Here is a 27958-nt window from a genome sequence, read left to right on the forward strand (position 1 = left end):
TACTCTACTGATTTGAGCGTCGGAGTCCACCCCGGGGGATCCAAGCCCCGGACCTCCATTGTCTTGCAAGTTCTACACCCGAGGTCCGACATCTCCAAGTCCGAGGTTCCATTCCCGAGGTCCAGTCACAGAGGTGACACGTGGTGATCGGTCCCAAAAACCATCATCAACAAAGCAAATTCTAATTCTCCCTTCCTCAAAAATTGTTTGATAAGAGATGTATAAAGCACATACAGTAATGAATATATATATATGTATATATAAAGAACATACACATAGAACACACACACAATAATGAATATATTGAGAGAGATATGACATAACACGCACACAGAACACACACACGTATAGTAATGAATATATATATATATATAGAGAGAGGGAGAGAAAGAAAGAGAGGGAGTGGCAACAACCTGAGAATGAGCGAGCGACGACAATAATCGATTGAAGGAATGGCGGACTGTAGTGAAGCTAGCACCAGGAGGAACAACTTAACCGAGTGTTGGGCAGAAAAGGAGAAATAACCAAAAAAATGAAGAAGAAAAAGAAGAAGAGAGGGAAAATGGGCCTTGGGCAGAGTTCCAACTTTTGGGATGCGTCAGAAGGCGGCCACTAGCAGAGCAATTTCTGTTGTTATTATTTTTTTAAATTTTTTATACACATGTATACATAAACTTAAAAAAAAAATTGGGCCCCTCTTAATTGTGGGCCCCAGGCTGCAGCCTTAGTAGCCCTGGCCCAAGGTCGACTCTATATATACATACATATGTGTCTCTTTTCTCATATGTAATGTGTTGCGTGAAGGCAAGTCGGGGGTAAATCACACCAAAAATCACTAAATTTTGGTATATTTTTTATTTTGGTCACTAAATTTTAATTCTTTGCAATGTGATAATAGAAATTTAAAAATTTTTGCAATGTGATCACATATAAGATTTTTCGGTCACTCTATAGCCGTGGTGGGTGACGTGCCAAATAATAAAAATATTCTTTAACATGTGACACGTTCTGATTGGTTGTCATTGTACAATAATTTTTATTGTTTGCCATATCAGCACCATGTTATCCACTCCGACTATAGAATGATCGAAATATCTTATAAGTGACCACATTATAAATTTTTCAAACTTTTATGATGACATTGCAAAGAATTAAAGTTTAGTGAACAAAATAAAAAATACTCCAAAGTTTAGTGATATTTGGTGTGATTTACCCCCGGCCACGGCCAGTGATTGCAGTGATGAATTGAGCGAGCACGATGGCGAGCGGTCGAGGAGTGAACGACAAAGGCGGCAGCGGAGGCCAATGACGGCGACGATGGTAGCGGGGGTTAGTGACAGTGGCAATGGTAACAGCGGTGATGGTAGCGACAGCTCCTTCAACCTGAAGCTGCGTGTATGTATATTTGTGTATATATATTTGATTTTTTAAATATTTTGTATAGTATATTTGATTTATTTTTAGGTAGAAAATTAAATCAATCAAATGCCTTCAATTGATATTTTTTTTAGAATTTAATTCTAAGTAATTTAATTATTTGGAATTCATTTTCTTTCCACCAAAATTTCATACTTACAATCAAACGCACCCTATATTTTGACTTTGCAATTCCCAAATAACATACTCTTCTTCTCATACAAGCGATGCCAATGCTTTCTTCTGATGATACAAGTTAAGTGACTGGATTATGATAAGTTAAGATTCATATCAATAAGTTATGAGTTCACTCTTTGTTTTGTACAATAAGACAAAGTTCATATCTATAATTTATCTCCTCTGCTAAAATTAAATACACGAATAATAAAAGATCACGCAAGAATAATAATCTCAAACACAACAAATGCTTCTATTGTTTTTCATGTTTTCTCTTATGATTTATGGATGCAAATAGATTTTCAATGGATTTTAATTAATTTTATTTAAAATATAGACATAACATTTATTTAAATATTTATCAAAATATAAAATTAATTAAAACACTCATTTTTTTTTTATTTTTTTTTTGGGGGGGGAGAGAATTGGAGGCATCGTTTGGGATGGGAATATTCGAAAAACCTCATTATATTAATTTGATTCTCGCAATTATGTGAGCAGACATGAATTATCATAGATCATGCTTACTTCATTGTTTTATTTTATTTTTATGAATACCATAACCATACATATCAATCAAGAATAAAGTTACTTTGGATCCACCAGCCCAGCCCAGCCCAGGCCCAGCGAAGGGAGTTTTTACCCCATTTAACTTGTTATTTGGTTCAAATTTTCCGTTTGAACAACACCATCCTATCACTTAATTATAATCAAAAGCTTAATCTGTTATTTCATAGTTAGTATATTGATATTAATTAAATCAAATAATTATCGCAAAGTAGTCGTGAAAAGAAATAAATATACTTTTGATTTTAGGTAAGTTATTAATGTTAGAAAAATATAATAAGATTTTTCTTCAACGTACTTGTATTCTCTGCTCTTCATTATCTGATATAAGATTGTTAGCCAAACAAAATTAAAATAATTATATTCATATAACTATAATTATTGTTCAAAAATATAATTATTATAATACTATATTTTAATCAGTAGAACAGAAATATTGAAATAATACAATATTGCGTAAGAAAATTAAAAATATAACAGTATATAAAGAGATGATAAAATCGAGATATGTGTAACATACAATTCCCTTAAAATAGATTTGTCACCTCACCGAAGGTGTTAAAAGCTTATTGACGTTTATTTCCCAAGGTACAACGTACGATTTACAGATTGAGAAATTAGCATAAACTTTAAAATCTTACAGTGAACTTGAATACTAATTGAATACTATTAAAATTGAAAAATTTGAGAATTTTGTAGAATGATTCTTTGAGAATTCTATTTTATTTTCTAAAAAAAGAACTCTATTTATAATAGAGGAGGAAGGTGGCTAAGGAGGAGTCGGGGGAGGCTTTCTCCCTCAATTAATATATAACTATATATAATATTTTTATAATATATAATAAAGTAAGCCTATTTCATATATATATATATATATTGAAAATTAAAATAATAATTTACATAGTGCCTTATCATTATTAACTTCAAAAGTCGCATTGCATAGTATATGCATAGTACATTCTCATAATTTAGTACATAACGTACATTTTGTATTTTTCTCTTTTATTTTACTTTTACAATAATAGAAATTATGTATTATAATACATATGTCTCAAATTATTTTTTAATCAATTTTTTATTCACTCAAATATTAATTTGGACATATATACAAATAATCTAAAATTTACAACAATTAAAAATTACCCTATTTTCAATTTTAGATTCGATTTCAACTTTCTGTTTGTTTTTTAAATGAAGAATCTAACTTTTGATTAAGTTTTAATTATAACATCTCACATCAAACGATAGGAATGATCGAAATAAATTATTTTGATGGGCCTATACAAATTTTCTAGGGGGTCACCTACCTTTGAGCTTCCCTAGCTTAAACATAATATTAACTCAGGAGTCCCTTATCTACATTCAGTCCAAAAGGTATTCAGCTAGTGTTATTTCATTCCTTACTTATTCTCGATATATACTACTCACTGGGCTCTCGAGATATTATATTCTCCCTCTCTTGAGCACATGACGTTCTCGTCATGCGACTTTACAATTAGTCCTAGCTCTCCCTCGTCCAGTACCCCTAGTCTTGGGCTAGTACACAGTCCAGTACCCCGACCTTTGGTTAGTACACGGTTCTAACACACGCCCTAAGTCGGTTTTATTAATACTACCTGTAACATCTCGTATCGAGCGATAGAAAGAACTGAAACAACTTATCTTAATAGGTCTATATGAATTTCCCAGGGAGTCACCCATCATTGAGCTTCCCCAACTCAAGCATATTTAACCCGGGAGTTTCTTGCCTATATTCAACCCAAATATATCAAGTTAGTACTATTTACTTTATTACTTATCCTCAATATATACTACCATTCTCTAGTCTCTCGAGATATTACATTAATTCTAGTCTCATTTATTGTCAATGCATTTAATTTATCATTAAGATTATTGTTGACGTTGTAAAATTCCTACCCACCTAATAAGAAGCAGAGAGAGATATATAGTGTGTACGTAGATGTAGACTTGTGACAATAAATTTACTAATTAATTAAAATTGTTGTATGAATTTTATCACCCATCGGCCATCGTAGTCATCGATCATCTATCATCTACAATGCATGCATGCATGCCATCATGGCATTGGCAGGCATGTTAACAATTTAACGTCAAACAATGACCTATTCTTGCTATAATTGAAGTTAAATAATTATAATAATAATAATGTTATTAAAGAATTACAGTTTACATTAAGCATCTTTTGTTGGGTATTTTTTTCAACATCAGTATTAAAGTTCCCTTTGGTGTCTTTGTAATTTAAAATTGAGAAATGGCATGCAGATGCAGATGCAGATTCAGATTCAGGTTAACCATTCTATTCTATTTCTATCTTTGTTCTGGACATGACTTCTTGTCTTGCATGTTATCATTTCTGTTTGTGCATGCTTCCCGGTCTTTGCCGGGTAATTAATGTATAAAAATTTAGAAAATATATACAGAAAATTTGGTTATTGTTTTGTTTTTTAAATAAATGATTATGTAAGCTTTGGCGAGTTGTCATCATTTAAATTGGAGAATTATTATTTTAAAAGAGTCAAATTTTCTGAATTTTTAGAATAATTTTTTTTTTATTTATTTTTATAATATAGCCAACTTATTTTTAATTAATTTGTTCCAGTATTGGGATATCGTCATCCTCGATTCATTTGTAATTAAAATGCTGACTTTTCATTGTGTTAATAACATTCTCATCAATTAACTAACACCACACGCCATAAGATAAGAGAGTTTGCAGCCAGCCACCACTAATCTATTTATTTTCTTTGTTACTTTCTCTTGTCACATAATATAATTAGGCTAGCCATCCCATTCATGTAGAAAAAAATTAAGAGTACCAAAGTTTCACACTTCAAACTATAACTACTAAAAATTCAAATTTTTTTTTTTTATAATTGAATTTATCCATAAAATTAATTAATAATCCTGAACCTATAAAATTGTGCCAAATTCTATAAGCTAGAGTCATGGGATTTTTCCCTTTATTTTTTTTTAAAGATTTATTGAACACGAGGAATAGGTTTTATATATAAGGTCAAACATTTTGAATTTAGCAGCTCCCTACTAAAGTAAGCATATATATATAAACGCTTTGAATAAGCTGCGGCTCCCTCCCGTAATGCCTTGATTTGTTGGCATGCTGGACTTGGAGTGTCGTCTACATTCTAGCTAGCGGTCAGCCTAGCTCATTCAATATATTATCCCAAAGGAGAACCTCTAGAATTAATGTCTTAAGAGTCTTGACAATTGAAAACTCTACAACATCACCGTGGCCTTTTATCAACCCTACGAAATTGCAGCATTTTGTGTTCACCTAGTTATAATATTCACATAATTAATATAAATGCATATAGTTAAGAGAGCCTAGATATATATAAATTAGCCGAAATTAATTAGGAAATGGTGGTGGAATTAATATAGTTAAGATAAGATAGCCCAGATAGAGAAAAAGAGATCTATCCCCAAGTTTAGGACCTTAAGGTAAGTGTAAATAAACTTAGAGGGTTTTTCTTTTTTAGGGTTCTTTAAATTACGTTAGATTTTGGTAAATTTTAATATTTAACAATTAACTTTTAACATTTAATAGTTATTAACATTTCATTTTGGGCCTTCAAATTAAACAATTAATTAAGCATGGCTTTCACGGTTGGCTTTGTGTCCACCTAAAGTATGGTTGTCCGTACGTTTCCTGAAAGTCGGTTGGTTGAGGGGATGATATGAGTACATTTAGATGGGTTGTTAATTCATTGAAGTAGAGTGAAAATATATAAACGTCTCTTGAAAATTATCTACAACACAAATAGCTAATATTTTTAAATATATTTATATATTTTTATTCTCCTTTAATGTGTTAGTAGTACTTCAGGGTGGGTTAATATTATCGTTCTTAGTAGAATCAAATAATTTCTCAAAAAATATTTCTTTTAGTATAAAATATTACCATTAACGAGATTTGTATATATATATAATAACATAATAACATAATATTAATTATATATATAATTATATATATTAACGAGAGAGAGAGAGAGAGAGAGAGAGAGAGAGAGAGAGAGTTTAGATCTATCCTTGAGAGGTCAACTTTAAACTAAACCCAAGTTTAAACTAAACCCAAGTTAATTTAAACTAAACTCTTCAGGCTTATAAATATCAACTTCTAACCCCAAGCTCTCTTGAGTCTTGACTTCTGCCCTTTTACCTTTTCTCTTACACCTCATCTTCTCCTTTTTCATGGCTGATTACGTCTATGTTCCCCTTTCACTTATATTGGTTTGAGGGTTGCAAAATTTTTATAAAAATAATATTACGTAATTAATTATAACACTTAATTTTGTAAATTTAATAAAAAAATTCACATTTCCCAACCACAATATATAGCATTCTGATCCGTTGATTTGGGTTTTAATATATAGTTATATTTTTAGACATCATTAATAATAATAAATAATATTATTTATCTGAATTAGAGATGAATTTTTTAGTTTAATTGACACATTTTTATTAGAAAATAGAGAGATGTAGATGTGTAGACTTTCAATCAAAATATGCCAACTATACTGAAATTCTATCTCTAATTTAAATAAATAATATTATTCATAACCAATATATATGGAAATAAACTATTGGCATCGGATGCTCTACTAGTTGGTTATTATTTCTAATGGTTTTGGTAGCCATTGATATGCTTTGGCGGCCAAACCGATAGCGTAGAGACTCGGCGAGAGGAGCTTCGGTTAGGAAACGACACATGTAGTCCTTGATTGGCATGGTGACCACCCAACTGTCCTCCCCCATCGATGTCAATTTAATTTCCCATTTAATTCCCACCAGGAAAAACCATCCTTCTTAACATCTCTAAGCAAAACCATATCGCCATCACGTCTCGAAGCTTTGAACAAGCATGCAGCTGATCTTAATTTTGTCCATTTTATTCATCGAATTGTCAATTATATTATTCTATTAAATGACTAATTAAGTTGTGGTCACCATTTTTTTCATCGATCGAATTGTCCATTTTAGATCAAGGGTTATATATTAATTACGCAGGAGAGAATCGATTTCAAACGTTTAGTAAATCCTTTTCAATGTGAATGCTGGTTCAAACTTCAAACTTCTAATTAATTTCCACGTCCATGACTTTTATTTATTTATATTTTGCTTAAACCTGCAAGAAATTAACTAAACTAATTAAGGCTGCAGTTCTCTCCATCACTGTTAACTTCCCTCCTATAAATTCTACTTCTCTCTTCCATGCATTTTCATCATAATCGTCGTCCGCCGTCTTCTTCCTCTTTTTCTCTCTCTCTGAAGCAACAATGGCGGCTCTCTCTTCCACCCTGGTTACGTGGATGATGGTGGTCCTCCTGTCGAGCACGTTCAGGGCCATGTCTTCATCTGATCATCATCAAGCTTCTTGCGAGACACCATATTCTCATGGAATAGCAGTTGATCAGGGAGACAAGGATTTGATTCAATTTGCAGTGAACTTAGAATTCCTGGAAGCAGAGTTCTTCCTGTTCGGAGCATTCGGGTACGGGCTCGACAGGGTGGCGCCGGAGATGCCCATGGGAGGGCCGCCGCCGGTCGGAGCCCGGAAGGCCAATCTTGATCCTCTCACGCAGAACATTACCACTGAATTTGCTTACGAAGAAGTTGGCCACCTCAGGTTTCTCTCCTCATGATCTCATCCCTATATATCAATATATATATATATATATAGCTTGGCATGAGTCACATGGTCCATTATAATTAATTAGCACTCAAGCACTATTTATTTCTCTAATGATATCTCACTAAATTTTTATTTTTAAACTCAAATAAATGCACGATAAGGAAGATCATTTCAAAATTTATTGAAAAAAATAACTAAAAATTCATGAGACTTAAAAATTAACTCCAATTATTCAAGCTTATTAGTGTTATTTATCTCGTTAAGCTACATATCATCTTAATTAGTGGTCATGGCATTATATATATAGTTCATGTTTTTGATGTTGAAATTAATTATTTACTTTATGTTTTAATAATTTCACAAACTAATATAATGAATTGGGTTGCATTTTTAGGGCGATTAAGTCGACAGTTGGTATATTTCCTAGACCCCTGTTGAATCTAAGTGCCCAAAACTTTGCCAAAATATTTGATGAAGCAATGGGATATCACCTTGAACCGCCGTTTAATCCATATCGCGACAGTCTAAGTTATATGATGGCATCTTACGTTATACCTTACATGGGACTCGTTGGCTATGTTGGAGCAAACCCCCTTCTCGTCGGTTATAAATCCAAACGGGTAGGTTTATAATTTTCATTATATATATATATATATATATGGAATTCAGACAAACTAGCCATTTATATCTATGACATAATTAATATTTTATAAAAAAAAATTAATTAAATTAATTTATTGCACAGCTCTTGGCAGGGTTGCTGGGTGTGGAGTCAGGCCAGGATGCGGTTATCCGGACATACCTCTACGGGAGGGCGGAGGAGGTGCTGCGTCCGTACAACCACACGGTGGCGGAGGTGACCGTAAAAATCTCGGAGCTGAGGAACAGGCTAGCCAAGTGTGGGATCAAAGACGAAGGCATTGTGGTGCCACCGCAACTAGGGGCTGAAAATCGGTCCGAAACCAACATTCTGTCCGCGGACTTTGATTCCATCTCCTACTCAAGAACTCCGGCGGAGATTCTGAGGGTTGTATATGGCAGCGGCGACGAGCACGTGCCCGGCGGATTCTACCCTCGTGGAGGCAATGGAAGGATCGCTAGAGGATTCCTTTCAAGGAATTAAATTAAAGTAAGTGAACGATATAGTTGGTGAAGGACTGAATAAATAATAATTATAATTATTATTATTATTATAAATAAATAAAACCAATTCGGTTGATTGTTACAGTTGTGATCTCAATCTGTGACGTATTATAAATAAGTTGATATTTCCGGTTCATGGCTTAGGTGTGAAATTGTCCATCTTCTGGGAAGAAATAAAAACCCTCTCGCCCAGCCCAATTCAATGTACGGGCTGAGTTTGTTAAACACAAAAAAATACAATTTAACTTGCACAACAAATTACATGACACCTGAAAAAGATAAAAAAAAATTTGTAGAGTGTGTTTGGTGGAGTATAATTAATTTAATTTAAAATTTGGAAAAGAGTGTGTACATAACATAGGCGTGAGAGGGAAGATAATAACAGACAGAACAGAAGCGATGGATGAATAATGGGCCGGAATTTCTAATGAAGCTTCTGGGCCTGGCCCAATGTTTGAAGGAAGAAAAACATTTACTGAATGGTACCGGGCCAATTTGGAGAACCGTAAGTTGACCGACTTCTTCAAAATCTGATTCTAGAATTTCATGGAAAAATGTTCTCGTCTTTAAATATTATTATTAGTTCTGATATATAAAATAAAAATAATAAAGGAAGATGGGTCAGCCGAACAGCTAATGAACGTGTTTGGTATGATAGAAAATCCGGGAATACATTTTCTCGCTCGAGAATCATGAGATTGGGGGAATGTCTTTCTCTCCCATTTCATTTTCCTATTCCGCGGTGGATATAATTTATCATTAGGAAAATTAAACATTTTTCTAGAATTTTTTCTTTATTGCCGATAAGGGGGAGGAGGAGGAGGAGTCGTCGCCGACGAAGAGATTGATTGATAAAATAGAAGGAAAAATACAGGCTGGCGCTGACAAAAACAAAAAAAAAGGTTTGGGTTTCTGGGAACGCGGAAACACCGTCCCTTTTGTGATCTGTGATTGGGGGGGCCCACCCACCCTTCCTCTGACGTCTGCTAACGCCGTTTGTGCTTCCCACGTCTTCTCTTCTCTTCTCTCGTTTTTTCACTGCTTCTCTCCGTTCATCTTTCTTTCGTCTTTTCTCAGTCTAACCGTTGGGGATTTGAAAATTGAAAGGTGCTGCCGCCACTTGACATCCCACGCGCGTGGCCATAACGTACGCTAGGCCCTTCAGTTCAGCCGAATGTTTAATTTCTCATTAAAAAAAAAAAAAGTAAAAATAGTATTTACAAGCTTGTGTGGTGGATACAAATATTTCCAAAATGATATTGAAATATTAAATTCTAAAAGTACTATTATTTACAAGCTTGTTTATTAAAAATAAAAAATAGTTATCAATTTTTATCATATAATTATATTGTTATAAAATTCAAAACAAAATTGATGTAATCAACTATTTTTTTTTAAATTAAACACACGACAAATTAAAGAATGATTCATTACTTATAAATTATAAATAAGCATTTTTTAACTTAACCCGGATATGTGATTTATATTTTCCTAATAATACAATACAAATACCTAACTAATGATAGATTATGCTAACATAAATTTTGTTATAAATTTTTCATATATAATATCAAAATTATAATGAATGTGATGTGATTGGAATTTATTTTTAGTTAGTTGTATTTCATAAAAAGTACAACTCATTTTAAGGAGAGGCATATTTCAACATGACCACCGACACAATCATTTTGTTCTAAACATTAACTCCTCCTGTGATTTTTTTTTTTTAAAATTACTTTTTTATTTATAATCTACAACTCAAATGGGTAAAAAAATTAAAATATTTGTCCGGACATGAAACACTATTTAACCTTTAATTTAATGTGGTTTCTAAATGTGCATTTAAACTTTATTATTATTATTATTATTTTTTAAGAATGGGATGGAGAGAAGACGTGTTTGGATGAACAGCTTCTTGGACGGATTCCGCTGCCAACTTTTTTATTCTTTCCCTCTTTCTTTTTCTGTTATAATAATAATAATAATTTATAAATAGTAAACCCTCCATCCATTAGTTGCATTCGCCAACTCGCTCTACCAAACGCTTACTTTCTGGACCTCTCGTTAAGCCCCCACTTTTCTCTCTATTTACCACCCTACCCTACTAACTGGCTCACAAACCAAAGTTCAAATAGTGGCAATTCCGTAAAATGCCGGAAAAACACGGTCACATTAACATCCTCAAACACGGTCACATTAAAAAAAAAAAAAATAGTTATATAAGACGCAAGCTGCCGCTTGGTTACGCTGTTATATTCAACCCCAGACGCAGAGCGAGAGAGAGAGAGAGAGAGAGAGAGAGAGAGAGATTTCGAGCAGGTGAGTACAGCGCAGCAGCTCATTGGGCAGAAAGAGGAAGAAGAACAAAGAAACCAAGAAAGAACTGTGCAAGGAAGGAGAAAGAAGAGCCTTTCTTCACACGGAACAATGGCCGCCTCTTCAGGTCTCTCCAAGATCATTGCACTCGCCTGCTTCATCGCCGCCGCGCTCGTCGTCTTCTCGCCGACGAATGGCGTCGTTGCGAGTGCGGACCACGAGCTGCTTGGCTGGGCGCCGGCTACTAGATCCGGCTGCCGGGGGACCATCGCCGAGTGCCTTGGCTTCGGCGGCGGGGAGTTCGAGCTGGACTCGGAGGGCAGCCGGCGTATCCTAGCCGCCACCCGCTACATCAGCTACGCAGCGCTGCAGAGGGACAGTGTCCCCTGCTCCAGACGTGGCGCCTCCTACTACAATTGCAAGCCCGGTGCTCAGGCCAATCCGTACACCCGTGGGTGCAGCGCCATCACTCGTTGCAGGAGTTAGTTCTCCCCTCTTCCATCTTAAAAAAGGAAAAAGAAAAAATCTCTTTTCTTTCTTATTTTTTTTTTGTTTTTTCTTTATGAGATGGGATTGTTTGTTATACGATGGAAAATAGGGGGCACCAGTTATGGGTCTTTTGTTGTTGTCTATGATGAAAATACAGTTGTCATAAAATGGTATTATAATTTTTGTGCTGTCTCTGTATAAGATAATTACTTTACTATTCTTTATATATATATATATGTATATATAAACTGGTTTTGGTGCATTCCTGTGGCATGTTCGTGGTTTTGAATTCTTGGGTCTGTGTTTGTTTGGCGATAAATCTACAGTTTCCATGTGGGTTTGTGGTTGTTTGGCTGCTCTTGTCCAGTTCCATATTACTAATTTACTCAATTTTGAATTGTCTGCTGGTTGCATACTTCTCTTCTGGAGATTCTGATTCATTGGGCAAGCCTGAAGCCTGCCAATCTTTCTTTCAACTTTTAGCTTTGTGATTCCTTTTTCTTTTCCTCTTCATGAAGGCAAAGAGGGAAAAAGTGAGAGAAATTGAAATTGAAATTGAAATATGGAAGGAAGAACGGTAGGAAAAAGTGATAAGAAAGTGGTATTCTCGTGTGGTAATGATTCTCAAGGGAAAAGGCCATCTGAAACAGCATGATCACCTCGACTAGGAAATCCTTGAGAAAACTTGATAGTTCTCGTAGAATAATAAGATTCTTTTGAGGGTAAATTATTGTTATTTAAAAACATTATTAAGATGGTTTGATCATGTTAAAAAAAAAAAAAATCAGACCAGCCGAGACATGCAAAGAGAGTGGATAGAATACAAATTTAGCACAAAAGTTAGAGAAAGGAAAACTTGAGTGTAGATTTTAGTTATGATATGTGTTTGTTAAAATAAATAAGATAAGATTATATTAATATAATTTATTTATGAGATTTAAGACAATTTATTCGAAAGAGAAAGATAAATTTATCTTAAAAGTTCAAGATTAGAAATTATCGTGAATTTTTTTATATTTTATATTTTTTTATTTATATCTTAATTAACAAATACTATTTAAAGAGAATAAGTAACAAATTATTGAATTTATGCATCCAATCTGCCATATTAAGGCTTCATATATTACCTTTATTGTAAACTAAGGGAGAAAAAGTAATCTAGAGGGGTGAAACAAAAGATGGTCTGGAAAACCAATTTGCCCTTCCTCTGCCTAATTTCCGAGGTTTTCTTAAGCTTGTGGTTCCTTTGACATTTGTCCCCAGATATTTAGATGGGCCTTGGTTCATCAATCTGTTGACTTCCCATCCCAGAAGGGAAGAGAGAACTTTTGAGGACTGCACCATTAAAGGTGGTTGTAGGACAGACAGCGACTTGAAAAAAATGAAGATCATGGTAGCTGGAGAATCAGATGATTGGTGATCTGGCTCTCTTTTCATTTGAATTGGGACTCCCATTAAAGAGCTTCACAGGCAGTACTATATGATTGAATGATTTGAAGCAATTGCTAGAGATTGAGATCATTATGAATCTCAAAAGATGTCATGTCACCTTATTTATTTGCCTTTGATGTGGCTGCTAATGACTTGTCTATCACTCTCATTTACAAAATATCAAATCAAAAATCATAAATCACATAAATCAAGCTTTTAGATAAATTTAATAAATATAATAAAAAATATTTTTATTTGAAATACTTATCATATTTTAATTTTTTCAATTTATATCATAATTAACAAATATTATCTAAATAAATAAGATTATAGATAAGAATGAGTAACAAATTATTGACTTTATGCATCTAACCTCCCATAATATGATTATGGTTTCATATCTTACCGTTATTGTAAACTAAGGGAGTAAAAGTAATCTAGAGGGGAGAAACAAAAGGTGGTCTGGAAAACCAATTTGCCCTTCCTCTGCCTAATTTCCGAGGTTTTCTTAAGCTTGTGGTTCATTTGACATTGTCTCCAGATATTTAGATGGGCCTTGGTTCATCAATCTGTTGACATCCCATCCCAGAAGGGAAGAGAGAACTTTTGAGGACTGCACCATTAAAGGTGCTTGTAGGTAAGGCCAGATCTTCCATGAAACTCATGAGGCAACTGCCTCAAGACTCATGAAAAATTAGTTATTTATTAACTATTTAGGGGCCCAAACCTCCCTTTTGTAAGAGTCCACTACCTAGGCCTAGCCGCCCACCCCCTCCCCTCCTCTCCCTCTCTGCAAAGCTTCACCTTGCCCTTCTCCATCTCTCGCTTTCGCTGTCTCTCTTGTTTTGTCCGTCACTCCTGGCTTTGCATTCGTCTTTGTTGTCGGTAGCTCGCCCTCGCTTTCCCCTTTCGCTGCTCCGTCGAACCGTCGCTCGCTGCCTCTCTCTTCTCTCGCTACTCCATCGCCGATCGCCCTTCGCTCTCTCTCTTCTCGCTGCTCGATCGCCCTCGCCGGCTCGCCTCACCCTCGTGGCCGATGGTGGTGGCTCTCTCTCCGTTGCTCACTGCCTCTCTCTAGCTCCGTGGCTTTGTTGCACTGCCTCTCTCTCGCCTGCTAGATCTGCATCTACTTCAAGCCTTCAAATTTTAGATCTGCTTCAAATCTGCTTCAGCTTTCAAGTTCAAACCTTCAAATTTCAGTGGTTAGTTGCTGTGATTTGGGGTCCATTTTTACATTTTGCCTCAGGGCCCCAAAATCTTAGGTCCGGCCCTGATTGTAGGACAGACAGCGACGTGAAAAAAATGAAGATCAGGTAGCTGGAGAATCAGATGATTGGTGATCTGGCTCTCTTTTCATTTGAATTGGGACTCCCATTAAAGAGCTTCTCATGCAGTACTATATGATTGTGAATGATTTGAAGCAATTGCTAGAGATTGAGATCATTATGAATCTCAAAAGATGTTCATGTCACCTTATTTATTTTCCTTTGATGGGGCTGCTAATGACTTGTCTATCACTCTCATTCACAAAATGCCAAATAAAAAATCATAAATCAAGCTCTGGTCCCCCACCCCCACCCCTTTCAATTCTGTTACTTTTCTTTTTTGACGAAGGTTTCTTCTTTGCGCCTGCCTTTTTTGTTTGGATGCATTGTTCTATATTTTGTTGTGAAAGTTGTGTAGCCACTTAGGCTGGAATAAGAATACAAAATCGTCTGTGTATTGGCAGCAGAAAATAACTCATGGCAACTGGACTTGTTAGTGTTTTTGTCTATCCGATGATTCTTGTATAAAAACCGGAATTAACTATCAAATTGGTTCCAAGTTCTAAAACGAAAAGCGTCCAGAAGAAAACATATCATTCTGTAACTACATTCAAGAAATTGTTATGAAAATACACAAACGTTAAAAGAGAAAATTTGATTGGTTTTGAGATCAAGTCTAATCTTTTTTAAGTTAAGGTACTATTGTTTTCTGTCTTGAAAATAAAAACAAGTAAAACACAAACCATTGACAAAATGGTCTGGAGCATTCCAAAATTTCTGTTATGAAGTGAAAATAAAATCTTTGACGCTTCACACCTACAGTTTAGGTTAAAATATTTCTCAGATTGAATCCATGTTTTTATCAGTTTTTATACGTTAGATTTGTGAAAGAAAATAAATACTGTTCAAACCGTGGTAGGAATTTTCTTGACATCAAACATCATCATAAAATTCTTACATAATTTTTTTTAAAAAGAAGCAATATTGAAAGAATAGGAAGAAGGATGCTCACCAACGGCTCTGTGCAACTTTCTCAAGAATAAGAATGGAAGCACCAAAAATGGCATTATTACTAATATCTCAGAGCAAGTTAACAATTAAAAAAGATCTTCAGGAAATCCAAACAATAAAAAATAAATAAGATGAGTTAAATGTAACCAGATGATCATGTCTAGGAATTAAGCTCAAAACCTATGCCATACACTGAAAGCAGAATTTACTTTCCCATTCCCATTGCAAGCTCCTTCATTATGCTAAACTGGAAAGTGCGATTCCAGGGGAATAGAGTGCGAGTGACTGGAAGTTTTCTCCGAAGCTCCTGCATCATTATAGCCTCCGTTTAGAAAGAAACATTCTAAAACTAGGATCACCTCAGACGTGTGTTACAGATACCTTGCGACGATTCAAAAATTATGAAATGCTACGTTTAGAAAGAATTGCATAAAAACACAAATGCGGGTTAACGATGATTTGATGCTTATTGGCCAAGGGGAAGAAGCACAAGAACCTTCAATGGCAGCTTACCATTTTATTTTACTCAACCAACTCAAATTGACAAGTGCTAACTGGCAAAATTTCAGAAATTGCTCTCATGTGTGAATTTGTTGTACATGTAGCTCCAGGTATTAATAGCATGTGCCTGATAAACAGACACAGTGGATTCGAGACTATCTTCCAAACCAACTGATCAGAGCACCTATAGCCTATTCCGGCAGGATTAGTGACAAAAATCAACACATGGTCCTCGCCGGTGAACTAATGGGATTTTGAGGCTTTCAAGTAGTAACCCTTCTAGAGAATGTCTAGTAGCTAGACTGACGGATACCTTACTTACTGTCACAATTCATGATATTGGAAATTAGCTGATCGTCGCAATCCAAGTTAAAATTTCCATATCAAATCTCTCCATACTGTTAGCTTTAACCGTACCTTGAATGTGGTATCTGGCAATTTGGAGTAGGATGCCTGCCAATAGATAAATGTCAGAAAAGAGCTTTTTAAGAATTCCAAGTCTTTGACTATGCTAGAATCACTTGGAGAACCTGAATGCTAGAAAGGTACTCTGTCTCATGATAGCGAATGATGTTCATCAAAGAAATTGCAGACTCATTGGGGGACTGAAACAAATCAAGTAGATATCATTAACATTAATGAGCATGTTCCACACTCAAAACAGGTATATTATTCAATTGGGAACAAATCCCACAACAACGATAGACATGCAGATTGCATCTGTTTCTGAGACCAGTAAACGAGGCAAGATCCTTTGACACAATGATGTTCACTAGTTCTACTTCTATTTACACTTTCTTTGCTGGAACCACAATTACATGGATGCAGACAGTAGAAAGATGGACGGTAAGTTACAAAATACATCATCTATCTTTGTGTTGAGAGAATTGATACAACTGTTTGATGTGCTCTTCTGAAGTTTGTGAATGGTGACATAAAAGGCCGACAAATTTAAACCTCAGATATTCCAGAAACAAAAAGTTTTAACTCTGATCTCGTCAGTTGAAAGAAACCTGGAGAAGAGAATCTACATGTTGCTTCAAGTCCATATACTAAGCTCATTAAATTAGATCTCTAAGGCCCATAAAACGGTATCCCAGGTGATCTGTATAACCATACTGGATAGTCCAATTCACCCAGGTTACAATATTTATCTACTCTTTTCTAGACAATGTCTAACTACATTGGGAACAGCCTAATCCTCAACTTGTGATGCCTTAGTAGTTCGATACTCGTAAAGTAGTAACCATAAAATGACCTATTTGATTCCTTCACATAACAAACCACAAAAACTTAAATCAAGACCATCTTAGTTTTCTCAATAACCTGAAATGTTGTTGAATGCTTGGATTCATGTTTAGCATTTAAGTGGACGTTTCCCTCTTCAAAGTAGTGGGCACTTACCTGAACGAGGAAGAAAATCAAAATGGAGTAATTTAAATTATGATTCACTAATCAAGACCATGTCCAAACATATATCCTTCACTTATCTGAACAACGTTAAGCAAAGTTGGATCTGTTTAATTGAGAGTCATATATTTATGCATTACACCAGGAAAGAGAACCTGCATTCTGCCTTTTACTTCGACTATTTGCTGTTCATTCTTGAACTCAATATTCCATATTGAACGCCAGCTTCCACTGCTGCGCGGTATGCAAAGGAGGGAAAAAAAAAAAAGTTAAGAACCAAAACTTCGTAACATCTATGGAGAAAATAACACAAGGGTACAATATTACCAAGGAATAATTAGAATCAAATTTTGTTGAATGGAGCAAGCACATATCATTGTTCTAATTGAACTTTAGTAAGCCTCATGACATAGTTGAATAAAGTACTGGAAGCAATTGCAAAATTTAACAAATTAGTGCTATTATCAGGCCGCCTTAGAAATTAGAAGTTATTATTATTATTACCATTATCATTTTGTTTGATGAAGTTATTTCTTCCATTATGGCATACCTATATAATATTTATATAGGCAACTGAAGATCTATAGTTTTAAGATAACTAAATTTTTACCAAGTTAACTAGCAAATAGAAAAAGAAGAGAATTCAGTTTAAGGGGTTTTGCCAACAAGTATATCTTAAAAACAATATATATACAAAAGAAGATAATGAAGTTAAAAAAAATAGAATTATATGTCAAGTCATAATGTACATAACATTATACAGGAATGATCTGTTGCTCACGTCTGACGCAGGCTAATAGGAAAGGTGTATGTGTCCCACCCCCAATGGCCTCCGTCCTCTCAATTTGCTCACGTCAAGTAAATGTTATATTGTCTAACATGGGTAACATAATAAAATTTTAATATTATATTTGTTATATTTTGTATTATATCTGTTTAGCTTATCAATGAGAAAGTTTATGTATTCAAATCATTAATGACTCCAAAGTGGATATACAAACTTTTTTTTTTTCTTTCTGGCAGCTGTTTGAACCTATTTCTACTTCTAGCCATTCACTAGTCTCTTCTTTTTTCTACTTGGAAGACCCATTTACTAGTAGCAATTAAACCTGCAGTCAAATGGTTTGAGCTGGTTGCTAAACACACCACCAAGCATTCTTTTTCTACAATTCAAATTTTCCATGGCGCCTAATCAAATTGTTCCACAAACTTCTCTAAAATTGTCATTGACCGTTGAGAAGGATACCGTGCTTCAATCTCTCATCTGAAAAGATAGGAGCACGTTTATCGAAACCGAGGGGAAGCTCGGGCCCTGTTTAACCTCTTTCCCTGTGCTCTGGGGGCCAGCTGGGGCACCCGCGAGGGGGTGTAAACCCAAGATAGGAGCACGTTTCATATAAATACATCATAAAGGGCATGATTATGCAATCCAGAACCTGAAAACGTTTTCGAACCAGGCTACCAAGTGAATTAATGGAGCACCAGATAAATCAAGCAACAAGAATAAGGGCAAAGAAAGTTGAGTCGATTTAACACACCAGAAATTTCGCGGGCTATGTCGTGTAGCTGTAATTACCACAACGAGCTCAAAATCATAACCTGGCCCTCGCTCATCTTTTCCCCTGACACAATAAACTGAACAGACACCTTTTGGGTAAGCTTCGCGGACATATTTTATAATTTCTGCATCCAGAGCACACCTGCCATAGAAGAAAATGGCAATAGGAACGATATGCCCACATGCTCTACAGTAAATCATGGTTGAGCAGTCTACCATCCAACTCTTTCAGCCAGGGGAGAACAGCAAAACATGTTATGCCCCTTCTCTATGCTATAGTTTAGTATTAAATATCTATTTCCCTCTTGAAGTCCTAGTAAATGGAGATAAAATTATAATTTAACCTTCAACAAGAACCTATGTACAGAAATCTACCACATGATCCCCCAAGTCCTAGTCAGATTTTGATAGATAATTCTTCAATTAGCATACAGTTCTAAAACGCCGACTCTAACTTACTTAGGATATGATGCAATTGATGATGAAGACGAACATATGGTTCTAAAAGATAACCCTTAAGGGAACATAGAAACAGTCAGAAAGCATACCGGTATTCCTCAATATATGGAGATGGAAGTTCTTCATCAGTCGCTGATCTAACTTTTGTACAAACCTGGACCAATTGAGCATTATAAATATGTACAGAGGGCAAAGTTCTACTAGGTTTATATATAAAGCACACATATCTTCTGATCTATAACAAAATTAAACAAAGTGAAGTAGAGAGCTCCCTTCTATACAAACCTAAATCAATTTCTTATCTTGTCACATAAAATGAGAGACTAGTATTGTTTTTTTTTTTTTTCTTTTTTTGATTGGAACGAAAGAGTAGTATTAGTTGAATATATAAAATTATAAACCACAAATATATGCTGTCAGCTATACAAGGTATCTGAGCTGGCAATTTCACTAACTGATTGTTGGAACAGGTTCAGAATTAGAAAGCACAATACAATCAATTCAAATTAGCAAAAGCAACCACTAATCCTTGATTTATATGGTGTGTGGAGCCTTAAATATGCTGAAAGTTATTGTGTGAATTCTGACAGATTGATTTCCTAATTAATTTGGCTGGATAACCAGCAAAATAATTACAGTACTCATTTGACTGTTGTACTTGTACATACTTTGGTAAATAATTCTCACCAAAGACATTCTGAATCAGTACAATACATATTCTCAAAGTGCCAGGGAATCCAAGAAACAAAATCCACATTTCTCCTGTCCCATACCACTATCGTTGATCATCCCCATCTAGAAGTTACAATTCATGTCTAAAATGTTACATAAATGAATTCTAAATGTGCCTTCTCCTATTTGATGTAGCATTGAAGTACATTTAAGACTACGTTCAGTTCATCTCCTCTTGCTTGTGTCCTTCTATAATTAAAATTTTATCAAATGATTGGGCGAAGATTGTAATAAATAGACTACTGTGGCAAAAGAAGAAATAGTCGATGAAAGTAAGCTGCATTCTGGCTATGCTTGCTCGAGTGAGTTTGAATTTTAGCTCAAGGATAAGGCAACAAGGAATAAATACTTTCTCCACTTGCATACACTTTATGAATGAAATCCACATGATTCTTCCAAAAAATAGCAGTAACATTAGCTTACTTGCTTGACATGGTCAACACTAGCAACCTTGGCAGTCCTAGGATCAAGATATTCATTCTCGTTAATCTCATTAAAAGACGAAATCAGAACCTACAAACACATAAAAGTCAGGTATGTTAATATATAACACCTTCAAAAAAAATGTATGGATATCACCATGTCCCGCAGAAACCTTTATCAAATATCGATGAAAATCATTTGTTAAAAACAGGATAATTAATAATAAAGGTAATTACATCTCCGCCTCCTTCCGGAATTTGGAGGCATATAACGTGCGATTTGTTGTGGAGACGAAATGCCTCTGAAACCACCGTCATATACACATTGTCGTCGTTCAAAACCTTTCTTACGTCTGCCCAAACAAACAATCAAATTCACAAAAGTCTCAAAAAGAACTGAAAAACAACAAAAGAAAATCAATTGATGAAACGCGTGAGAACACACAGAGAGAGAGAGAGAGAGAGAGAGAGAGACCTTTAGCCACGTATTGGATCTCGCCGGCGGGGGAGTTGAGGAGGAACCATTTGGCGATGTCTTTCTTCTGCTTTTCGGTTAGCTCTGAATCATTTTCGGATGCCATTCGCTGATTACAAATATGCGTTCGCTTCTCTCCCTTCTTTCTGGTGCTTTAGAAGGAGATTTGGAGTGAGAGATGAGAGTGGTGTCAGTTATTGTGTCGCCATGTGATTAAAGAGGACATGATTTTGATCTGTGTACAGGAGACTGCTTCTTCTGAATAGATCGGTTTCTGGCCACCGCCACCGCCGACGGTTCGTTACTCGTGCTAGAGGTCCGTCACCAACTGATTATATATAAGCGGTTATACTACTAACTTTAGCCATCTACGATTCAATTATTAGTACTCTTAAAAGATAAAATAAACTATTTTTTTATTTTAAAAAGTAATGCAAATGAATTGAATGAAAATGTATTAAATAAAAAATAATTATTAATACCCTTTTATTGAAAAGTTTGAGTTTCATTAATAGTTAATTTGAATTTCTAAAAAAATATTATGTTTTTTAAATCAAAAAGAAAGAATAATGCACAAAGAGCATACCCCAAATGATATATTTCAAAAATACAAAAAAATACTAAATAAACTATGAGTGAAGATTTAATAAAGTTTTAGTATAGAGTCAAACACGACTTTAATTAGCAGTTTAGGTCGAGTAGTTAAATAAAATTAATAAAAATATATTAAAATTAATATTATTAATATATAAAATATTATCAATATCTATCCTATTCACTCTCCCTAATTTAGAGAAAAAGATTTTATGAGAAATTTGATAGACAGTATTTATTTTATTATTATTTTTTCTTTTTTTGTTATCTCTCTCAAAACAAGAAGAATGATATTTCGATCTTTTTCATTTTCATTTAATACAGATTCCTAATGTTATCAAAAGGTGACAAAAAAATATAAAACAATTGATAAATATCATATTTTAATTTTTTTATCATCACAAAAAATTATATAATTCTGATCCAATGAATGTAAACAAAAAAAAAATCAGAATAAAACGGGTTAAAATACATTATATAGAAAAAGGAGTTAAAATACCAAAAAAGAAATAAATAAATAACTTTTGAGAAAATTACATTTCATTAAATTACAATGTGCTCTTTATATTTTAAAAATTACACTTACCACCCTTCTATTAAATAAATATTTAGAAATCCTTGCGAATATATAAAAGATTTTTCTTAAAACGTGATATGATAAATCTTTTGATCAGTAAAATAATTAGAATAATTTTAAAACAGAAAAGAAAGTCCTTATATTTATATCAAATCTCAAAAGACACAATATTTTGTTAGGTTAAATTCTAATGTATTTATCATTTTTTTAAAAAGAAATAAAAATGAGTTTAACTTTAACCTTGTAATTCTTTTTGAGTTACGTTAATAGCTTGATTTTTGTAGAAAGAGAAAAGCGAAAAGGAGTTGCGTGAATCAGAATTTCGGGCGTACGAGCAAATTCCCGAATTTCGCAAAACCCTAAACCTTCCGCATAACGTTCCAATGGATGGTTTCAGGCTCTGAAAGGTTCCTTCATTGGAGTTCTCGTGAAAAGCCGAGGTTTTGATTCAACGTGGACTCTTGAACTAACGAACTCTGTTTCTTTGCGCAGAAAGGTAGGGAAAATTTCACTTCAAAAAAGCTCGTATGATTGTGTGATTCAAAATTTCGAGGTCTTTTGTTGTTTTTCTTTTAATCATTTTCGGGACTCCTGCGTTATTCAGATTTTGACTCTTTTTACATATTGTTTGTCCCCTGTTAAGTACGTGCGTATCGCAGGTCGATTGATATTTCCGGGTTCGGTTTCTCGTGCATCAGAAGATGGTAAATTGCTTGCTAGGTTTAGGGTTTGGGTTTGTTTTGCCGTACTTTGTGGTTTGTATAATTTTTTTGCTGACTCTCTCTGTCTCTGTCTCTCTCTCAGCTTCCGCTTTCTCTTCTCAAGACAGCACAGGGGCATCCTATGGTGAGACTCCTCTATGTTACTGGTTATCTTACTTCTTTTGTTAGCCTTTGTTTGATAGCTTAGTTAATGCAGTACTGGAAAAGAAGCTATAATTTGAATTCAAATTATTGCTCTGTTTGGGAGAAATTCTACGAAAGGGGATATATTCTGATGTGATGTAATGTTTCTAACTGTTTTGGTCCCCCAGACAGCGAAAATGAAACTGAAATTTTTAATGGCCTTGTTTCCAGCATGTGAGACTTAGATATTTGGAGAGTTTAACATATTAATTTTCAGTATTGGTTGAAGCATGAAGAGGCAAAGCAAACCTAGAGTAGTAACCTCCTAGAACTTTTGGGGCCCTTACCTACTGTGATTTTGTGAACAGTTGGTGGAACTTAAAAATGGGGAAACATACAATGGGCATTTGGTGAATTGTGATACTTGGATGAATATCCATCTTCGTGAAGTCATATGCACCTCAAAGGTATTTTATTTCTTTAATCAAGTTTTCACTGTTTCATAATGAATAGAAGTCCAATCTTTATATGAGTTTTTGTTGAGGCTAAAACTGAAAATTTGAATGCAGGATGGAGAGAGGTTTTGGAGAATGCCTGAATGTTACATTCGAGGGAATACAATTAAGTATCTGCGAGTTCCCGATGAGGTCTGTTTAAATTGCTTACTGTATTGTGCCTGTAAGATTTTGAGCGGCTTTCCTATTTTATTTACTTCCAATCTCTTCTTCTTCTGGTGCTTTTTTAGTCTTTGTAAATTTGGTCATCTGTGAACTCTAGAAATATCAACTTACAACTAATTTCAGCTGAGAAACAACTTATGCTCAATTGTGAGTGGTTCACTGTGAATAACTTCTTTTATGTTTGAATTATCACTTCTTGTTCAAGTGTTGATTCACCAAAGCATGAAGATGTTGTCATGACCCAAGGAATAATAGAAGGGCATCATTGTAATAGGGTTGTAATGGTTTGTTAGGATATTTTTACAAGTTGTTAGAAGCACATGAGTGCTGTTAGGATGTCGTTAGAAATTAGGTAACTAGCTACTATGCCTATAAAAAGGCCCATTGTAAGAGGAGAGGGTATGGTTGATTTGAATGAATTCTTAATTCTCATTTCTCTCTAAACTCTCTCTCTCTCTCTCTCTCTCTCTCTCTCTCTCGTTCTTCTGCTATTCTCCCTCCATTCTCTCTAATTTCTCCCCCATTCTTCTTCAATTTCCCCTCTATACATTCTGTTATTGACCTTAAATGAATCGGATCCTTCCGATTTTCATTCTAGTCCTAGGCTAAACCCTAGGACCATGACTGATGTTTTCTGGGATTCTTAGCAGAATCAGGTATCAGAACGGGCAGCTATGATCTTTGATCTGGATTATTCTGGTTGAGGCTGGATCTGAAAGCTATATCAGCCAACAAAGAAACCAAAAGCTCTAGTTTTAAAAGATAAATTGGCTAAGAAAGAAACTTATTTCATTCTTGTCTCTATGGATTTGCTAAGAGCTGCATCAGCTAAGGAAGCAAGATGAGGAGTGCGGAAGCCTCTATGTTAGGCAGTTCAAATGTCCATAGCTTGTCCAGAGTGGCAGTGTCTGAACAAAAGTAGATGCATCTACTTATGTAGTAATAATATATGAAAAAAAAAATAGAATGCTAGTATATATGAAGCACCAACAAGTTTGGCTCTATGCATCCTCGCTTGTTTCGTAGAATATTAAGAGCAATTAATTTGTATTTAAGGATTTTTCTTTTTTGTTTTTGAAAAAAACAAAAAAACTTCTAGGCATCCAAAACATCTCAGTGTTTTGATTTGGAAACATTAACTTTAAACCTAAAGGATCTCCAAGTTTCAATGTGAGCCCCATTACCAGCAAGATCAGTCAAAGAAAGAATTTGACCAATCAAATCAGGAAACTAGTATACTTATCAATTGATTCATGTTTCCTAAATGGACAAGAAGTTCTGGTCTCTCTTGAGGAATCTCCTTGGTCTGTCTACTTATTTCAGTTTTTATTTTTCCTGATGGATGATGTTGGGTGCGAATTCATAATATCTTGGGCATTGTTCTCACCTTTATTGAATTATTCATTAGTTTTATGTGAATGCAATATATATGATCCAACAGCCAGTTTTGAACTAGTGCCTACCGTGTTCTCTCTCTCTATCTCTCTGGAATGATGCATCTTAGCCAAATCAGACAATGATGTGCTCCTAGAGGTATCTGTTTTTAAGCTTGCGAGAATTCCTGTCCCAGGTGCACTTGGTGATTTTCCAATGCATTTGGTGAAGTTTTAGGCAAGGTACCTTTAGTAGAAGCGCATCTCTCTGATGATAACACAGAGATTGGTTCTTGCTGACCAGATTTCATCCATCTAATTTCCTCTTAAGTGGCCATTCTGGACAACTTGCAAAGTGACACATCTTTTATTCTTTGTTTGATAATGCAATTAGATGTTCTGTATGTGTTCTTAGTACCTTATATGATTTCTTTGGGTTCTTGTTCTTATTGCAAAATTGTATTTTACACATGTTTCCAGCATACACAAATAAATGAATTCTAGAGTTCTATTTCCATTGACGATCTCTCTATAGAATGCTTTAATATGTTTCACCTTATGCATTTCTGAAATGCGTTCATTTTGAGTAAGGCGGAGAGTTTAGTATCATGCCGCTGCTTGATGTTTAAGGACATGAATGAACTTGAACAATTAATCATTGAGCATTAACATCTACAGTACTCAATACAAATATTTTTCTGTCCATTGTATTATGGATTTTAGATTTGAGGGCAAATCAGATGTTGGAGAGATGATGTAATTATGGTGCCCTCAGGGTCCTCACCTGCCATTCTTCTGTTGCTCATACAAAATTTGAGCCCCAACTGTCCAAAGTAGTTTGATTCTGCCCAACTAAACGAACATTAGAATTTAAATTATGTCTGTCTGCTTTTATATAAATTAAGCACTGTTTTCTTTTGTTTGCAGACCTTTGGGGGTCATTTCCATCTTCCATGTAATATTGTCTTTGTTTTGCAGGTAATTGATAAAGTACAGGAGGAAAGTAAAAGTCGTTCGGGTATGTTTTTCTGAAATTTTACTGGCCATTTGAAGACTCAAACAGACCAAGGATAAGAAAGATGCTGGCCGTGCTCATAAAATACTTAATGAATATACAAATAAATAAATTTCATATGCACACAACAAACAGAGATTTTATTTTTAAGATTGGGAATCACTTAGAAGTGCATGTGTTTTTAGAATAACTCGTATTATAAATGTTTAATGCCTTCTAAACTCATTATGTCTAGGCAAAGGTCACCCAATCAGAATGTTGAACTCTCAGAATAACTAATACTCTATATTGGTCTTGGTAATTTCTGAGGCATTAATGTAGATATTTGGCTGAACATGTTTTATCTCAAAGAATGTAATACCCATCTCCTACTAATCCATTGGAAGTTAGGCACTTTTTTTTGTACTGGATCTAATCTTGCATCAAAATTCATACATATAAAAGAGCTTCTATCACTGTGAAAACATGTTTGCCTGTTAGGCTTTCCTGTAACCTGATGGAAATATGTTCATTACGATTATTGTTTCTCAATTGGAAAGCTTGGTCCAACTTAACTAGTTATTTTATTAATGAATCTTAATTTGTTCAGATAGGAAACCACCTGCAGTAGGACGTGGAAGGGGAAGAGGTAGAGAGGATGCTGCTGGAGGGAGACAAACAAGAGGTGTTGCGCATGGCATAGACGACGCAGGTGCCAGAGGAATGGGTGGAGGCCGCGGCAAGGGAGGGTCCGGCAGCAAGTCTACTGGTAGTAGAGGTATAAATCATTTTATTAATCTTTAATTTTTGCAGAAATCTTGAACTTGTTTCACTTCTATTTTAAGTTCTCATGTGCTTGTACTACGTATGCTTGTATTTTTGCAAGTTCATCACCCCAAGCTCATTACCATATGATTTTCTTTTGGATAAATTCTCTATGACTCTGACCATTTGAAATGGAAGAAATTGTGTGTTGCATACCGGCTTAAGGTCAACCCCAGCTTTCATCTTTCTATTAACCGTTTCATGCATGATGAGTTTGCACATCTTGGGAAGCTTTTTACGCAATATTGCGTGGGTTTTCCCAAGGTTATTCTGTCTTGTGCATTGAGTAAACAGATAGGGAAGAGCAAGACTTGGTATGTTGTTGTAAATGATTATTAATGAGAGTGAGCCTGGATAGAAATGATAGTTATTTCTTTGTTATTAGAAGATATACGGGTACGAGTTCTGAAGTAAAAGGTAAGGGAAGGCAACTTATAAAAATGATCATTTTTCAGTCCGTTCAAAGCAAGGAGTCTAGCACTAAAAATGTTTAAAAGATAATGATATGTTTATATATATAATATATATGTATATATTTTAAAAGATAATGATTGTGTTTCTTTTTTGGCATATAGGTGGTGGTGGTGGTCGTGGCCGTGGCTGACAAAAAAAAAAAAAAAAACTTAGGATGCCATAAAAGGATGTCAGATGAGAGTTGTATTTCTGCCGACATATTTTTGGGAGCTATTGGCCAGAAATTGCCTGGGGGAAGAAGGAAACATGTTCTCTCTCTCTCTCTCTTATTTTTGGTGAGTTCAACAGTATTCTTCTTGTTTCTATTTTTAATTGGCAAGTGAGGAAATCAAACTGAAGTGCCACAATGCCTGTTTTGATGTTACTGATTTATTTGTGTTTCTTTGGTTGTCAGCACATGTAAAAATCCTTGTTCACCCATTTGTAATTTGTGCACTCTTAACAATTGGTTTTGGATTAAGCTATTTATCGAGAAAGGTTCAAAGAATGGTTTATCGAATTTTTTAAATTTATTTTTAAATTAAAATTTTCATCTGCCCATCCATTTTCAACC

The 27958-nt window shown here is 34.8% G+C and overlaps 4 protein-coding genes and 1 non-coding gene across 7 annotated transcripts; 4 read left to right on the forward strand and 1 right to left on the reverse strand.

Annotated features, from left to right (window-relative positions):
• Positions 1-7413: 7413 nt before the first annotated feature.
• LOC127795302 (ferritin-like catalase Nec2) lies at positions 7414-9110 on the forward strand. Its single transcript, XM_052326906.1, has 3 exons — positions 7414-7825; positions 8226-8451; positions 8577-9110. Exons 1-3 carry the CDS (start codon positions 7476-7478, stop codon positions 8952-8954), a joined length of 954 nt encoding a protein of 317 aa, XP_052182866.1. The 5' UTR covers positions 7414-7475; the 3' UTR covers positions 8955-9110.
• A 2137-nt stretch (positions 9111-11247) lies between these two features.
• On the forward strand, positions 11248-12041 carry LOC127810423 (rapid alkalinization factor-like). Its single transcript, XM_052349917.1, has one exon. The coding sequence runs from the start codon at positions 11402-11404 to the stop codon at positions 11774-11776; it is 375 nt and encodes a 124-aa protein (XP_052205877.1). The 5' UTR covers positions 11248-11401; the 3' UTR covers positions 11777-12041.
• A 3476-nt stretch (positions 12042-15517) lies between these two features.
• On the reverse strand, positions 15518-21330 carry LOC127811483 (F-actin-capping protein subunit alpha-like). Its single transcript, XM_052351393.1, has 10 exons — positions 21044-21330; positions 20806-20921; positions 20570-20659; positions 19504-19568; positions 18936-19097; positions 17553-17631; positions 17314-17391; positions 16518-16592; positions 16405-16440; positions 15518-15793 (listed from the first exon to the last, which is right to left on the reverse strand). The coding sequence occupies exons 1-10, from the start codon at positions 21147-21149 to the stop codon at positions 15692-15694; spliced, it is 909 nt and encodes a 302-aa protein (XP_052207353.1). The 5' UTR covers positions 21150-21330; the 3' UTR covers positions 15518-15691.
• A 1173-nt stretch (positions 21331-22503) lies between these two features.
• On the forward strand, positions 22504-27914 carry LOC127793539 (probable U6 snRNA-associated Sm-like protein LSm4). 3 transcript variants are annotated; one of them, XM_052324285.1, is made up of 8 exons: positions 22504-22710; positions 22858-22918; positions 23019-23060; positions 23428-23526; positions 23629-23706; positions 26040-26130; positions 26717-26884; positions 27507-27914. In XM_052324285.1, the coding sequence occupies exons 2-8, from the start codon at positions 22916-22918 to the stop codon at positions 27533-27535; spliced, it is 510 nt and encodes a 169-aa protein (XP_052180245.1). In that variant the 5' UTR covers positions 22504-22710; positions 22858-22915; the 3' UTR covers positions 27536-27914. The 3 variants fall into 3 exon arrangements, with proteins under 3 accessions (XP_052180245.1, XP_052180246.1, XP_052180247.1); XM_052324286.1 differs by having other exon boundaries at positions 22874-22918; XM_052324287.1 differs by having other exon boundaries at positions 26091-26130; positions 27507-27912.
• Positions 25225-25417, forward strand: LOC127793651 (small nucleolar RNA snoR127). Its single transcript, XR_008021485.1, has one exon. It is a non-coding gene; the product is annotated as a small nucleolar RNA snoR127 (small nucleolar RNA).
• Positions 27915-27958: the final 44 nt, after the last annotated feature.

Source organism: Diospyros lotus, chromosome 1 (genome assembly GCF_014633365.1).
Source record: "Diospyros lotus cultivar Yz01 chromosome 1, ASM1463336v1, whole genome shotgun sequence".
NCBI classification, from domain to species: Eukaryota; Viridiplantae; Streptophyta; class Magnoliopsida; order Ericales; family Ebenaceae; genus Diospyros; species Diospyros lotus.

Coding starts and splice junctions, on each gene's coding strand:
- LOC127793539 (XM_052324285.1), top strand. Junction 23,061..23,427: donor CAGCACAGGGGCATCCTATG/GTGAGACTCCTC, acceptor TTTTGTGAACAG/TTGGTGGAACTTAAAAATGG. Junction 23,527..23,628: donor AAGTCATATGCACCTCAAAG/GTATTTTATTTC, acceptor ATTTGAATGCAG/GATGGAGAGAGGTTTTGGAG.
- LOC127795302 (XM_052326906.1), top strand. CDS start 7,476: ATGGCGGCTCTCTCTTCCACCCTGGTTACGTGGATGATGGTGGTCCTC. Junction 7,826..8,225: donor GAAGAAGTTGGCCACCTCAG/GTTTCTCTCCTC, acceptor TTGCATTTTTAG/GGCGATTAAGTCGACAGTTG. Junction 8,452..8,576: donor TCGGTTATAAATCCAAACGG/GTAGGTTTATAA, acceptor TTTATTGCACAG/CTCTTGGCAGGGTTGCTGGG.
- LOC127810423 (XM_052349917.1), top strand. CDS start 11,402: ATGGCCGCCTCTTCAGGTCTCTCCAAGATCATTGCACTCGCCTGCTTC.
- LOC127811483 (XM_052351393.1), bottom strand. CDS start 21,149: ATGGCATCCGAAAATGATTCAGAGCTAACCGAAAAGCAGAAGAAAGAC. Junction 16,593..17,313: donor AGCATTCAACAACATTTCAG/GTTATTGAGAAA, acceptor GATTTGTTTCAG/TCCCCCAATGAGTCTGCAAT. Junction 15,794..16,404: donor TGCCAGATACCACATTCAAG/GTACGGTTAAAG, acceptor ATAATGATGCAG/GAGCTTCGGAGAAAACTTCC.